This window comes from Uranotaenia lowii, chromosome 3 (assembly GCF_029784155.1).
Source record: "Uranotaenia lowii strain MFRU-FL chromosome 3, ASM2978415v1, whole genome shotgun sequence".
NCBI lineage: Eukaryota > Metazoa > Arthropoda > Insecta > Diptera > Culicidae > Uranotaenia > Uranotaenia lowii.
In genome coordinates, this window is record NC_073693.1 from 177,887,320 (window position 1) to 177,902,870 (window position 15,551).

The following is a 15,551-nucleotide window of genomic DNA, read 5'->3' on the forward strand; positions in this document are numbered from 1 at the left end:
AATTTTCGAATGGGGGTACGTCGTAGCGTTACGATGTGTGACATACGGGGGGGAGGGGGTCAAAAAACTGCATTTTTTGCGTTACGTAATTTATGGATGCCGCCATATAACCATTTTACGTATCCAAATGCTTTCTCATGGCAAAGTTGTTTCCATTTGCTTGATTAGTTCTCGAGTTATGCGAAAAATTGTAAAGGAGCCCACCTTTCTCCTTCCTATCACCCAACTGGAAGTAGTCAGTAGTACCAAATATTTACAGAAACATTTCTTGTGCTCAAATACCCTCCCAAGCCAAATTTCGTTCCATTTGCTGATTAAGTTCCCGAGTGATGTAAAAAATTGTATGGGAGCACCCTCCTCCCTTAAAATTTTCCAACTGGAAGAACGGAGGGTTCTCGAAATATCATAGAAACATTTCTCGTGATCACCTTTCCACACCAAATTTGGTTTCATTTGCATGATAAGTTTTCCAGTAATGCTGAAAATTGTAAAGGAGCCCTCTCCCCACTTTCTATCTACCCACTGGAAGGAGGTAGGGGTACTAAATATTCATAGAACTATTTATCGTGCCCAAATACCCTTCCAAGCCAAATTTGGTTTCATTTGCTCGAATAGTTTTCAAGTTATGCAATAAAATGGGTTGAAGGCCTCCCTCCCCTTCCTGTACCTCCACTGGAAGGAGAGAAGGGTCTGAAAGAATCATAGAATTATTTCTCGTATTTCACTACATGCCAAATTTGGTTCCATTAGGTTGATTAGTTCTCCAGTTATGTAAAAAATTGTAAAGTAGAACCCCTCCCCACTACCTATCTCCCCACTGGAAGGAGGGAGGGATACCAAATATTCTAAGAAACATTCCTTGTACCCAATTACCCACCCATGTCAAGTTTGGTATGATTTGTTTGATCAGTTCTCGAGTTATGAAGACTTATTACTTCTATATGAGAGACCCCCTTCCCCATTCCAAGACGAGAGAGGGGTGCCAAACTAGTATAGAAACCTTCCCCGGCATTCAATACCCTCAGATTCCAAGTTTCACGATTATCGGTTCAGTAGTTTCCGAGTCTATAGGGAACAGACAGGCAGACACACATTCATTTTTATATATGTAGATATAGATTTGGCAAAGAACACACGAGAACCCATCGACATTTGCATGCATTTAGATCATAATCACAACTCTCTCTCCTTGTCATTGTCGATTAACTTTGTCGAAGACACCGATGAATTACGACCAATCCTCTGGCCTGCAGTCAATTTAGACCACAAAAGTGTGGTTCCTGACTCACTGTGCGCTGCCAAAGAGAGTTCTTAATACTCGTCATTCGAATACTCCGAGTGTGCTCAGGTCCTCCTCGAACAATATCCTTACTCCGAAAGTTGTGTTTATGGGGTCTCGTGTTGCCTATTGTCTACCATTCGCCAGCAAAACCGACCATACAGGTATCTTGTAGATTTGCCTAAAAACTGACTTGTGAGAAATTTCAGCTCAAACAGGCTTCATTTAAGGATGCATCAAGCTACGATTTGTTATCCCTTTGAATCATTAAAGCGGGGGAGAAAATTTTGTTGCCAATTTTTTGGGGAATTGACCGTTTTTCGAAAACAGGATGATTTCTATTAAATGTAAAAAAATGAAGCAAATATTTTCTGCTGGGAGTCTCGTCCTTTCAACTTTTATAGATAAAATGATAAAAAAAAAAGATTTTTAATGCTTACCCTAATACCTTACCTGCATTCTGTTAATTGCTCTTCACAAGAAAAAATAATATTTCTTACCATTCATGAAAATTTGGGAAGCCTGAAATTCTTTGTAAGCACTCGAATTCATCCCTTATTTTATTTTTGTAGTATTCCGTCTCACGGCAACTTGACGAACATAATTCCTAAAACTCACTCGGTCCATAGCAACCGTTCTCCAATTTCTCGGACATTCCACATTCGCCAGATCATGCTCCACTTGGTCTAACCATTTCGCTCGTTGAATTCATGAAATGGATCTATCACTGGATTGCATGATATTTGACTAAACTCATGATATCAATTTTGTTTGGGAGTCACATTGACTCAAACAGCAACGGATTGTTATGCTGAATGAGTTCGGAAAGCTTAGGATCTTAAATGAGAATAGGTCATGGAAATTAACCAGTACAAACTCGGTATACGTATGCTAATTGTCCTTAGTAATAAAAAAATCATCAAAGTAAGTTTACTTTTAATAGTTGTTCACCTAACAAAGCAGTTTAATAAACTGAAAATTCCTTAATTTTGGTGTTTCTAAATCTAACATAACGACGGCCAATGCACTCTTTTTTGTAAAAAAAATCAATTGCCCCTAAAGCTATACTTGAATGAACATTATACTCAAAGATTGTTGTCTTCAAAATCACAATCAGATTTTCTTGGATCACTTGTCATCCTTAAAAATAATACTTACATTTTCTTTCAAAATGAAACCATAAAAACGAGGAATATTCAATTCTATATTTCTTTTTTCAATAATTCTTCGCCCGTTTGTTTGTTGATGCCAGCTAGTCGCTGAGCCTTATTTATCGTGTAAGTTTTGAAGTAAAAACTGAAAAACATTGACAATAGAATCAGCATGTAAGGTAGATAAATGCAAATGTAAACTGGCGGTATCAAACAGCTGCTACGCATGGCAAATCCCACGTTGACCAAGATGCTCATCAACTGAACCTGTCGAAAGTTGAAATGAAACCACAAATCAGTATAAAACAATTGAGAACGTGCGTCTTCAAGCTACTTACAATTTGGAGCACTGTTATGAATTTCTTCACGCGGTTTAGTTTGAACGGCAAATGTTTGGAGAAAATGGCAATCAAATAGTAAGAATACATGAACATGTGCACTGTCGAGTTGACTATAATAGTATAGGTCAACATGCTCCCTAGAATGAATAATTGGCGTCAATGGATTTGATTTGAATTAATCGTAACCTTTTTACCTCCGACATATTTAACGAAAATCCAAGCTATTGCAAAAGTACAGGCGTGGTGATACACGTGCAGGAAACTGATTTGGCTTTGTTTCTTTCGTAGGGCGAATAACACTGTCTCGATAAGTTCAATCATTTTTATCACATAATTGAAATAGGAGCCGTACATGAAACCAATTGCTTCGTAATCGTTGGAAAAGTCCGGTAGCTTACAGGTGTAAAGGTACCGAAATGTCCATCCATGTTTGAAGAAATGCCGGATCAGTAGATAACATGCGATCACTTGGAACAGATTATAGCCGATCATAAAGTTTCTCAACTCGAAGGGTTTTCGGTTTTTCATAAACCTAGCAAAATATTAACAAAATTATTATTAAGTGTGGCTTCATTCAAAAGTTGTTTATTAATATACCTGGGAACCCAAACATAAACGGAGCCAAAATAAAACAAAAGTATAGAAATTGGCCACATAGGACTATAAACTAATGGCAATGGTTCTGTTCTTTGGTCTGATAACTTTTCCACTAGCAGGGTGTAGAGATTTTCCAACTCACTAAACCGACTCGTTACGTTCATCTCCATTGTGTAAGGATCTATAATCTAGAGCGTACTGTCACAGAAACAGAAAAAAACCCCAACTACACTTTCCCGGCACAATGGCAAGCACTGTTTATATTTTCGAATTCGGCTTGTCGCGCTTTCGGTAATTGCTTGTTGCACTCGATGGGCGATCCGCTCGCTAGCCGTGGAGTTCGACGACTGAGAAGATGTTTGATGTGCCACAGGCTTAATCTCGCGCATGGAGCGCACGAAGAAAGCGTACTAGGATACGATTTATGAATGGCACGCAACCACTTAGTATGTGTTACCTTAAGGGACCCAAGCACGTTAAATCCGTTTATCAAATTCTTGGCTCAACTTGCTCGTCCTAGGCTTGCTCGTGATTGTGTAGTAATTCGTTCTCCCATCGCAAATTTCGTGGCTATGTTTGTCGAATGAATTTTCAGTGTCAGTGCAGGGGAGTCAGTGTAGAGAAAATATTTTCCTAATAAAATGGTTAAACAAGGTTTGAAAGCCTTTTAAAATCCAATGATTTGCTCATTTTCCTCACCGCTATTAAGTTTCGTTCTAGCAGTAAACCCTTTCACAAATTCTGGTTTAGAACTCAGAATAGGGATTAACATTCAGACTTTAAAAACAGAGATTCAATGTGATTGATCAATAATTGTAGGCACTTAAATGTTTTATAATCATATAATATGTATATGAATATTTAAAAAAAAATAATAATTTTTAAGGAATTCACTATCTTGAATTCCAACTCAGCATTAGATTTTCCTCTGATATTCTTCGTGTTTCACAACTATACCAGGGTGGCCGGGAAACTCGGGATAAAATCAGGAATTTCGAATTAAAACCGGAAAAAATTATTAATGGAATATTTTAACTCATACATTAACCTATTAAATCTTGAAGGTAATTGATTTCATCATGACGATACTTTTGCTCATAAATTAATTTATAAACTAGTTTGTTTTAGGATGGTAAACCATTCAAGAACAGCCCGAAAATGTCGGGATTTTATAATCAATGAGTACAATGCCTGGAAAATTCGGAAATTTCCTTTGAAAAAATGCGATTTTTGAGCTCAGCTCATACATTTGTAGAACAAAGAAATGTCTTTGGAAAAATGTCTTGACCATGAACTATTTAACTGACGCATATTGTGCACTGCTTAACTGAAGTTTTAATACGTTAAGTCTTGATAGTTATTTTTGTAGTGGTCAAACTAATCAAGGTTTTTTTATATTTTGCATCGTTGGAGCACTTTCTTTACGAATATCTGGTAAAAATAGACTTTTAAATCTGAATGAAGAAATAACAGAAAAGAATAAAACAATTTTATAAACTTGCGACTTCATAATTATGATGTGGATTCATACGTTGAGATCACACTGACTGAATTCACATCTCGGAAAGTAAAATTCATGCTTAACATCTATCTTATAAATGGAATTATTACACACTAGTGCAGGATTGATGATTTTCAAATCTGCATTAGGAGTTTTTTTTTTCAGAAAAACACGTTATGCTGAAATACAACTTGAAAAATGAGCAAAAATCCAACGAATATATTTAAAAAGAGGATGAGTGAGATCGGTTTAACCTTCCAAAGTCGTTCGGGTCAATATGACCCGAAGCGCACATTCAAATCATCATAACTCTTCTAGAAAAAATCGCAAAAATTTGATTTTAAAAACCTCCCTGGGGAATCACGAAATACACAATCTGTAGTACCAGGCAACTTCCTGTGACCACCGGAAGTGCTCCCTCAAAAAAATCCGTAATTAGGCTGTTCGGGTCTATATGACCCGAGAGTTTGCGTAGGTTCCCCTGGCCGCAAATATTGACCGATTTCGATGAATTTTAATTCATTGTATAGATAATTTATTCTAGTTTCTCAATATCGAAAAAATAAGTCGAAATATTTTACGAGATCACCTGTAGCTGATTCCGAATGAAAAAAGTCCCGAAAAAGAGCTCTTTTTAGAATGCTTATAACTTGTAACAGGTTCCAAATATTGCGCTGATTTTATAATATTTGGAATTGTCAAGAATAAATCTATCCATGGATGTAAAAGTTTTTGGTGGTCCAAAGGAAGTTTTGGCCGCTATCCCGGAACTTCCGGTAGAAAAAATTCTTACTTCAAAAAAGTCATCCAATTTCGGCTTTGCATTACTGTATCTCGCTTACCAATGGAGCGATTCTCTGAATTCAAATTTTAGTTTTTTTTCGTTAACTTAATTATTATTTTCGTAGAACATAGTCGGTTCCTCAAAAATTTCAGTTGTTCAGTATATTGTTATGAAAATCACATCTTTTTTGTCATTTTTCAAACTCCCCCTCATGTCGGTGGGTTTACGGGATTTTGTTAGCGTGATTTCTCTAAAATTTGAACTCAAATTGGTCACTTTTTATGTACCTAAAGATTCATTAGAATCTCCTCTTTCGATGGACATACTTTTTGTGTGGTGTTTTGAAAATTTGTAGCAACGTTTTTCGAATTTACTGAAAGCTGTCAGATTTCAACCAGTTTGGCCCACATTTTCAGCAGGTTGGTGTACAAATCTCGCACCCCTCACGTAGCCGCGGGAGAAACAAATCCTTTAGCTCTCTTTTTGTCGCTCACCAAATCTACCACCCAATCCAGCAGCAGGAGGAACTGCCGTCTCGCCGCGTGGTTTGTTGATTGATTGTGCTGATGCTGATAACGAAATGAATGCTTTATTGTTGTAGGTATTGCTTGAATCTTTTTTGATATTTTATATTATAAATATTTGATGTTACCCATCCAACATTTCTAAAGTTCACGTCCATGATTCCGGATTCAGATTCAGATTTCAGATTTCAGATTCAGATTTAAGATTCAGATTTGAGATTCAGATTTCAGATTCAGATTTCAGATTCAGATTTCAGATTCAGATTTCAGATTCAGATTTCAGATTCAGATTTCAGATTCAGATTTCAGATTCAGATTTCAGATTCAGATTTCAGATTCAGATTTCAGATTCAGATTTCAGATTCAGATTTCAGATTCAGATTTCAGATTCAGATTTCAGATTCAGATTTCAGATTCAGATTTCAGATTCAGATTTCAGATTCAGATTTCAGATTCAGATTTCAGATTCAGATTTCAGATTCAGATTTCAGATTCAGATTTCAGATTCAGATTTCAGATTCAGATTTCAGATTCAGATTTCAGATTCAGATTTCAGATTCAGATTTCAGATTCAGATTTCAGATTCAGATTTCAGATTCAGATTTCAGATTCAGATTTCAGATTCAGATTTCAGATTCAGATTTCAGATTCAGATTTCAGATTCAGATTTCAGATTCAGATTTCAGATTCAGATTTCAGATTCAGATTTCAGATTCAGATTTCAGATTCAGATTTCAGATTCAGATTTCAGATTCAGATTTCAGATTCAGATTTCAGATTCAGATTCAGATTTTAGATTCAGATTTTAGATTCAGATTTCAGATTCAGATTTCAGATTCAGATTTCAGATTCAGATTTCAGATTCAGATTTCAGATTCAGATTTCAGATTCAGATTTCAGATTCAGATTTCAGATTCAGATTTCAGATTCAGATTTCAGATTCAGATTTCAGATTCAGATTTCAGATTCAGATTTCAGATTCAGATTTCAGATTCAGATTTCAGATTCCGATTTCAGATTCAGATTTCAGATTCAGATTTCGGATTCAGATTTCAGATTCAGATTTCAGATTCAGATTTCAGATTCAGATTTCAGATTCAGATTTCAGATTCAGATTTCAGATTCAGATTTCAGATTCAGATTTCAGATTCAGATTCTGATTCCAGATTTTAGATAATCTTTCTCTATTTTAAAATCAAAACATTTACTACGAAAAGAGGTATCAGCATGAGCACAATCAATCAACAAACCACGCGGCTGGCGAGTTGGACAAATTTGCCCTAGCCATCAAAACGCGAAGAAAAAAAACACGCAACAAGACGGCAGTTCCTCCTGCTGCTGGATTGGGTGGTAGATTTGGTGAGCGACAAAAAGAGAGCTAAAGGATTTGTTTCTCCCGCGGCTACGTGAGGGGTGCGAAATTTGTACACCAACCTGCTGAAAATGTGGGCCAAACTGGTTGAAATCTGACAGCTTTCAGTAAATTCGAAAAACGTTGCTACAAATTTTCAAAACACCACACAAAAAGTATGTCCATCGAAAGAGGAGATTCTAATGAATCTTTAGGTATATAAAAAGTGACAAATTTGAGTTCAAATTTTAGAGAAATCACGCTAACAAAATCCCGTAAACCCACCGACATGAGGGGGAGTTTGAAAAATGACAAAAAAGATGTGATTTTCATTAAAATATACTGAACAACTGAAATTTTTGAGGAACCAACTATGTTCTACGAAAATAATAATTAAGTTAACGAAAAAAAACTAAAATTTGAATTCAGAGAATCGCTCCATTGGTAAGCGAGATACAGTAATGCAAAGCCGAAATTGGATGACTTTTTTGAAGTAAGAATTTTTTCTACCGGAAGTTCCGGGATAGCGGCCAAAACTTCCTTTGGACCACCAAAAACTTATACATCCATGGATAGATTTATTCTTGACAATTCCAAATATTATAAAATCAGCGCAATATTTGGAACCTGTCACAAGTTATAAGCATTCTAAAAATAGCTCTTTTTCGGGGCCTTTTTCATTCGGAATCAGCTACAGGTGATCTCGTAAAATATTTCGACTTATTTTTTCGATATTGAGAAACTAGAATAAATTATCTATACAATGAATTAAAATTCATCGAAATCGGTCAATATTTGCGGCCAGGAGAACGTACCGAAACTACAGGTCAAATTTATCTAAAATAGATTTGTACGGAAATTTTGCTAACGGCTTTGGAAAGTTAAAAATGAGGAGTTATTTTGAAGAATCCGACTAAAATAACAACTTAATTTGATGAAAAAAAGAACGTTAATAGACCATTAAAAGAGAGATATGCCCAGCAAACATGAAATCGTATCAGAAATGATAACTTAAGTCGTTCATAATGGTGCTGCGAATCGCAATTCCCACAGCATAGTGAAAAGATCGTAGAAAATGTCGCCTGAAGTCAGTTTAAATCGGATATGATAGAATGTTCGCCATGTTTATAATTTTTGAATGATTTTGCTCCTGCGCAGGCTTCAAGTGAGAAAATCAACGTCATATTCTCTCTGCAACCAGCAGTGCATCCAGATGGCTACAAATCAGATGAAAATTGAATAATATTGACCAATGAGAGAACTGGAAAATATTGTCGTTGACAACGATTTGAAGGCTATGAAAGCAAAATCTTGCGTTCTCCTGCATTCTTCTGATGGAGTCGTATAACGCCCATTTGGTGTAGTTTTCGTCGCTTTAAGAATAAATTGAATTTATGTATGTATATTAGACTGAGTCGATTTGGGGTCGTTTTTGAATTTCTCAAACCCTGGGGTCTTAAAAGCTTCGTCTTGGTCCAAAACTCATCCATGATTTTTTGTAGAATTTTTAAGTAACGTTTACATGAGTAAATTTGAGCTTTTAGATTTGTATGGGAAAATTGAATATATTGTACTGAGAAATCAACATCATTTTTGTTTCTTCTGTGAAACCTAGCCAGCTGATGATTTTTGTGCCAATCTATAAAACTCTTAAAGGAAATTTTCCACTGATCAACTTCGTTTAAGACCGTAACTCCGAATGTTATTAGGCAAAAAAGTTATTAGCTGTTTAACAGGGGTATGTCTTTTCGCATTGATAAACAATAAATTCAATTGACATCACTTCTAGAGCCTCGCGATGTATTGCATGAAAAGTAGTCATGCAATACCTCGAAAGGCACCATGCAGTGATGTCAATTGAATTTATGGGTTATCAATGCGAAAAGACATACCCTGTTAAACAGCTAATAACTTTTTTGCCCAATAAGATACGAAGTTACGGTCTTCAACAAAGTTGTTCAGCGGAAAATTTCCTTTAGGAATTTTATAAATGGGCACAAAAATTATCAGCTGGCTCGGTTTCACAGAAGAAACAAAAATGATGTTGAAGTCTCAGTACAAAATATTCAATTTTCCCATACAAACCTCAAAGCTCAAATTTTCTCATGTAAACGTTACTTAAAAATTCTACAAAAAATCATGGATGAGTTTTGTAGGTCAACTAATTTCGTGAAAGCTAGTATTTACAAAGATCTTATCATCGAAGGTTGTTTTTATATAAATTGAACTATGCAAATTAACGTGACTTTACTTATTTTTAGCTGTTTCCAATTCAGTTTACGCTACTTTTATCAAAAATAAAAAATTATCATAACCATCGCCCAAGTTCTGATTGATAAAATATTTAACAAAAACTAAATATATCCTAATTTATTGATTTGTGTTATATGGATTAAAACACTAAAATTGTCTAAAACATCAAAATATTAGTTCAATAATCAACAATTAAATTTCAGACAAATGACATAACCTCGAGGTACTAATCTTATATTTTCATATAATTCAGCTCAATTTCAACTTTTTAGAATCCGGAATTGACCCATGCGAAGGAAAATGCGGGAAAAAAAATATTTGGAAGCCATCATTTTATTTGGTTAATTGATGAACGCAGTGAGGGTGTAACAAGATAGCATGTTCTTGTGTGATTCTTGTATACATTATTCGCTTAAATCGCATTCTTTATTAAATGAAAAATGTGAATTTTAAAAGCAAATATCAAATTTGGAAAGGCTTTCCAATTGAAGAATCCGGCACCTAAAACTCAGGCTTTAAAAGCGCATTCCGTAAATAAAATAAACGTCAAACTTGAAATTTAATTGATTTATGAATCGGTAATTCAATCCGAAATTCATCATTCATAATTGTGTTTCAAATTTCAGAATTCAGAAGCAAGAGTTCAATATGAAAATTCAGTATCTCAACTTGAAATTTTGTAGTATTATGTACATGGCATCATATCCAAGATATAGCTAATGTCATGCAAATAATAAAAATAAAGCATCAACCCTTATAATAAGCGCAGATGGTGTGTACATTGAAAAGAAAGTAAAAATTTTCGGTAAGGACAACTAGAATTATTTTCTTAGCATATTACCATCATCAAATATGTAAGCCCTCTCACACTCTTACGTTGAAGTTTCATAAAAATATCTTCATTTTTGTTTAAAAAAAACTGCTAAACATGTTTATCGGCGGATTTTTTTTGAAACAGGGAAAATCATAAAATCTCTATCGGGAAAACCGGGGAAAACGGGAATTAAACAATGGAAACTCGCTGGTCACCCTGCTATAAATTCATCGGTAAAATTAGTTGGTGAAAATAGATGCACTAATAACACTCATAGCAAACAATAACTGGTTTCATAATAACTGATCAACTAATTATATTAGATTATATTTCCAACAATTGGTCTGTTTTGTGTGTTTCTCTGACAACTGTCATGTTAGGTAAAAATAATATTAAAATCCCACATTTGTAAACTATTATTGATATTTTTCAGAGGTCATTAAAATTCGGACAGCATTCTTGTCGTCTTGACGAGAAACCTAAAATTTGTGACAAAGCTTAAAATAAAAAAATTAACCCTGTGTAAAAAAAAACTTTCAAACTCGCATCATTTAAGATCAAATAATTCTTATTTTCAATGAATTTAACAATTCCGTGCAGTCTCAAGCTGCTTAGCTAAACGATGCCTTTATATGCTTATAAGTAGGAACAAAGTTATTTTCTCATATCGTGTAGGTTTTGATTACAAAATTCTATCAAATTATTGACCGGCATGCTGCATCAATGTGTCGTTAAATATTCTTCGTGAATGCAATGATGCAATCATTCTAACGCTCAGGAACACCGTTTACTCATAGATGTTTGTTCAGAACGACCAACAACAAAATTGGGAACAATAATTGAAACATAAATGAATTGGTGAAGAGATGACTTTTAAAGTTTGGGAAAAAATCTACATTTAAAAAATTTTGATTTATCTCGTACTTATGAGTAACATTTAAAAAAAATATTCTTCTTCTAAATGATAAAAAAAATTTAAAAAAATTCAAACTTATTTAAAAAAAACCTTAAAAACTAAATTTCAATTTTGTTATTAATTATCAATACTATCGCAGATTTGTTAAAATTGTGGCGTTATCTGCATCTAAACTTGATGGAATTTACCTCAACACACTTTTCCGATCGCCCTCTTACTCATTCATCTGCAGGCATTCGTTGTTATTTTACGAACGAAGATCCATTTCAAGTTTCCTTTCGCTGAAGCTTCAATTCGTTCGCCACCATAAAGCTCATGTAGATTTGCTTTCGAGTTTTGCTATAATGTTCACCAACATCGGGTAGGTACAACCACCTCAGGTGAATAGGCTATTCACCCAACGGAAATGAAAACCTTAACCGTTGATCTATGAAAAAAGCTGATGTAAATCATTCTTCTTATATGTATGAAATTATTCTGGTTACAAGTATTTGGACCACATGTGTTGTTCAATCATCTTTTCATTCTGGAAATGTTTAGGCAATACATATTCATAAAAAAAGTTAGCAAAACTAAAAACCAAATTTATCTAAACTGTTCAATTTGGATTTCGAAATTTGATACTGTATGAACACAGAAACAGAGTTGCAGTAGCCAGTTTGTCCGATTTCCCCTAATTTCTTGGGTGCAAAGTTATAATTCCGATTGTAGCAATCTACCTTGCTACAAAAAGGTCATATAAACCATACTAATTTTTGCAAAAATAACATGTCCCGGTTTTTGAGGAAATGTCCCACCGTCCCACTTTTTCCTCAAAGTGTCCCGCTTTTTCTTGAGAAAATTATCGTGGAAGACTCAAGCTTCTTCGATTCTACCACTTCAAAAAAGTTGTTCCATGCTTGATGAAATCGCTTTTTATAAAATCTCTCCTCGACCATTTCAACTTCTGTCATTTTTTCTTATCTTCTTTTATCCATTTATGATTTTCAATACTAGAACTGTCCTTACATAAAGAACATGACCGATAAAGCTGTAAAAATTTATTAGGTAACACGTTTATTAGACTGCCCCAAATTTGTATGGGAAATTTAAAACCTGTGAAATGTTATACGCGAGCCTGAAATTTGTATGGGATTTTGGGACATTTTGTTCGAGAGGAACATGAAAAAGCAATATTTCGTCAATAACTTTTGTCTCCTTCGACCGATTTATTTCAAAAACGGGTGACAAATATTTCTTCCGAAAGTTGCATTTCAATTAAAGTTAAGATAAAAAAGTTTTAAGCTTCAAAAATTGGACAACTTATTTAAGGGTGATATTCATCACTGTTTTAATGAAGCGACTAAATGTCAGACCAGAAAACTCAATGTGAAATGCATGCCGTTTCGTCAAATAATGACCGATTTCAACCATTGTTGTTGCGCTCGATTGCAATTATTTAATGTTTTTTTTTAATATTTGAGTTTGGATGATATTCACTTGATAGTAAGGGCGGAAAATGCTTGACAATTTAAAAAAAAAATGCATAACCACAGGGGCTTTGGAACATGACTGAGACATTTGTGATGCAAATAAAAAGATAAATTTTCGAAAAACAGGTCCATTTACAGTCTTCTTTCGTTTTTCTATAATTGTAGCTGTGGTTAAACAAAGTACATCATTTTGTTAAGAGTGTTTTTTATTACAAAAAATAATGAGGTTTACACGTGAGTTTTTTTTCTAGTAGGTTTTAAACTAAAAAAAAATTATATTTCCATATCTTTTTTTTTATTCATAGAGTAAAGGATCGTATTCATCACTGGTAATGAATCGGGGCAGTCGAACATATTGACGCCTCATTAACAGTAATGTATAGGTACCATCGTAAAATAGCCCATTTTTGAAGCCTTATAACATTTATATCTTAACTCTTTACGAAATACAGTCTTCGGAAGATACATTTTTCATAATTTAGGCTTTAAGGAAAACCAATTTGAAAAAAATGGCCGATGGGAACCAAAGTTGTTGATGAAAACTGGTTTTTTTTATTGGCATCACAAATTGTTCAGTCATGTTCCAAAGTCCCTGTGGTTATGCAATTTTTTTTTAATTTTCAAGCATTTTCCGTCCTCAATTCTTTCCGAACTATCAAGTTAATATCATTCAAACTCAAATATTAAAAAAAACATTAAATAATTGCAATCGAGCGCAACAACAATGGTTGAAATCGGTTTTCATTTGACGAAACGGCATGCATTTCACATTGAGTGTTCTGGTCGGACATTTAGTCGCTCCATTAAAACAGTGATGAATATCACCCTTAAATAAGTTATCCAATTTTTGAAGCTTAATAACTTTTTTATCTTAACTTTAATTGAAATGCAACTTTCGGAAGAAATATTTGTCATAATTTAGGCTTTAAGAAAACCCGTTTTTGAAAGAAATCGGTCGAAGGAGACAAAAGTTATTGACGAAATACTGCTTTTTCATGTTCCTCTCGAACAAAATGTCCCAAAATCCCATACTAACTTCAGGCTCGTTGAGCGACCCCTTCCCGTGGTCCGATCTGGCCCAAATTTGGCATGAGATCTTGTACTAGGCCCAGGATCAATTTTAGCCTGCAGCGTATCACTTTTTCAAAAATTTAACCTCAATTCATTGGTTCAACATAGAAAATAATTCAAATATAATGTTTTATAAGACAAGATTCAATAACTCGTTTAGTTCTTAGCATTTAAGGTTGCCAGAATACTGGGCGAGTCCGTGCCATATTATCTTAAAACCGGGCAAAATCCGGGCAAATGATTTCAAAATTTTCAATCCAAAATCCGGGCAATATCCGAGCAAATTTGGTGAAAACAAAGCAATTGTTCATTAAAAATCATAAAGAATACACTTGAAAATATATTTTTAAATCGAAACACATCAGCTTATTTTGAATCGTAGTTTAGGCTTCCGAAAAAACGGTTTATGATTTTTTAGATTCAACTTTCTAAAGAAAGATCGTTTTTGGATGCAAATATAAATAAATAAAATAACTCAATTTCTGATTTTTAGTTCAATTTTGGAAAAAAGTGAATAAATCTGTACAAAATCCAGACATTTTTTTTACAAAAGGCGAGCAATCGGGTTGGACCGAACTTTTCCTACATTTTGTGTCAAATATTCGGGCTAGTCCGTGTAAGACCGGGCAATCTGGCAAGCTTATCTTAGCATCACCATAACAATTGGATTCATTTAAGCATTTGTTTTGAGCACGTTCCAGCGATGTTAATATTTTTCTATTGAAAGAAATATTCTTTAAGTTGCTTTCAAATGATGATGGCTCCGGAGGATAGCTCCGGAATCCTAGCAGAATCCTCTGAATGTACAGCTTAAGGAAAAAGTCTAATTCCAGATAAAATAGAACATACCTAACGAGCGAAAAAAAACCATTTTGATCCAAGCAATAAATGAATGGACGACCTCAATTAAATAGACTTCATAAATGATCAAAAAAGGCTTTTTAATAAAATATAAACATACATAAGTTACATAAACATTTTCAAAAACACCAAGAACAGATTGTCCGCGCCCAATAGTTGCCAGGCAAATTCTAATGTTGTCCGATTTTTTTTTCCAATTTTCCAAATTTTCCAATTCAAACCAATTTGGAGACGGCCCCTTTTGAGGGTGGTCGTCCATTTAAACCGTTGAACACATCATGCGAAAATTCGGACACAAAATCTCAAAAAAAACTCGAAGCTGCCGGTTTGAGAGCGTGGAATAGCGCTAATCTTACGTAAAATTTCCTCAGAAACTCAAATCTGATGTATGCTAAAGATAGTAGGAAGAACCGCTTCATGAGGGGATGGGGGTAGCAAATTTCACGACCAATTTTTTTCTGTGATATTTCTGCTCAAACATCGCACGAATAAAAGAAATTGTACTATTTTAAGAAGAAATTAATCTCCGTTATTTATTGATTTATCGACCTTTTTGATGAAAAGTGATGTCCTTTTAAGCAAATAACATTTCAAGATTATAAAATTAGAAAGTAAGAAGAAATGAAAGATGGTTAA

General features: G+C 34.3%; 2 protein-coding genes across 2 annotated transcripts in view; one reads left to right on the top strand and one right to left on the bottom strand.

Annotated features, from left to right (window-relative positions):
- LOC129758503 (oxysterol-binding protein-related protein 9) overlaps window positions 1-15,551 on the top strand; it is a 154,329-nt gene that overhangs the window by 61,219 nt on the left and 77,559 nt on the right. The gene's annotated exons all lie outside the window — the stretch shown is intronic.
- On the bottom strand, window positions 2,465-3,725 carry LOC129758504 (elongation of very long chain fatty acids protein 7-like). Its single transcript, XM_055756011.1, has 4 exons — window positions 3,369-3,725; window positions 2,966-3,303; window positions 2,769-2,908; window positions 2,465-2,697 (listed from the first exon to the last, which is right to left on the bottom strand). The coding sequence occupies exons 1-4, from the start codon at window positions 3,536-3,538 to the stop codon at window positions 2,482-2,484; spliced, it is 864 nt and encodes a 287-aa protein (XP_055611986.1). The 5' UTR covers window positions 3,539-3,725; the 3' UTR covers window positions 2,465-2,481.

What these genes read in the sequence shown, in the direction of transcription:
- LOC129758504 (XM_055756011.1), bottom strand. Translation starts at nt 3,538, where the DNA reads ATGGAGATGAACGTAACGAGTCGGTTTAGTGAGTTGGAAAATCTCTAC. An exon ending in GTTTATGTTTGGGTTCCCAG is followed by an intron (nt 3,304 to 3,368) that starts GTATATTAATAA and finishes ATATTTTGCTAG; the next exon opens with GTTTATGAAAAACCGAAAAC. An exon ending in TTTCGTTAAATATGTCGGAG is followed by an intron (nt 2,909 to 2,965) that starts GTAAAAAGGTTA and finishes TATTCATTCTAG; the next exon opens with GGAGCATGTTGACCTATACT.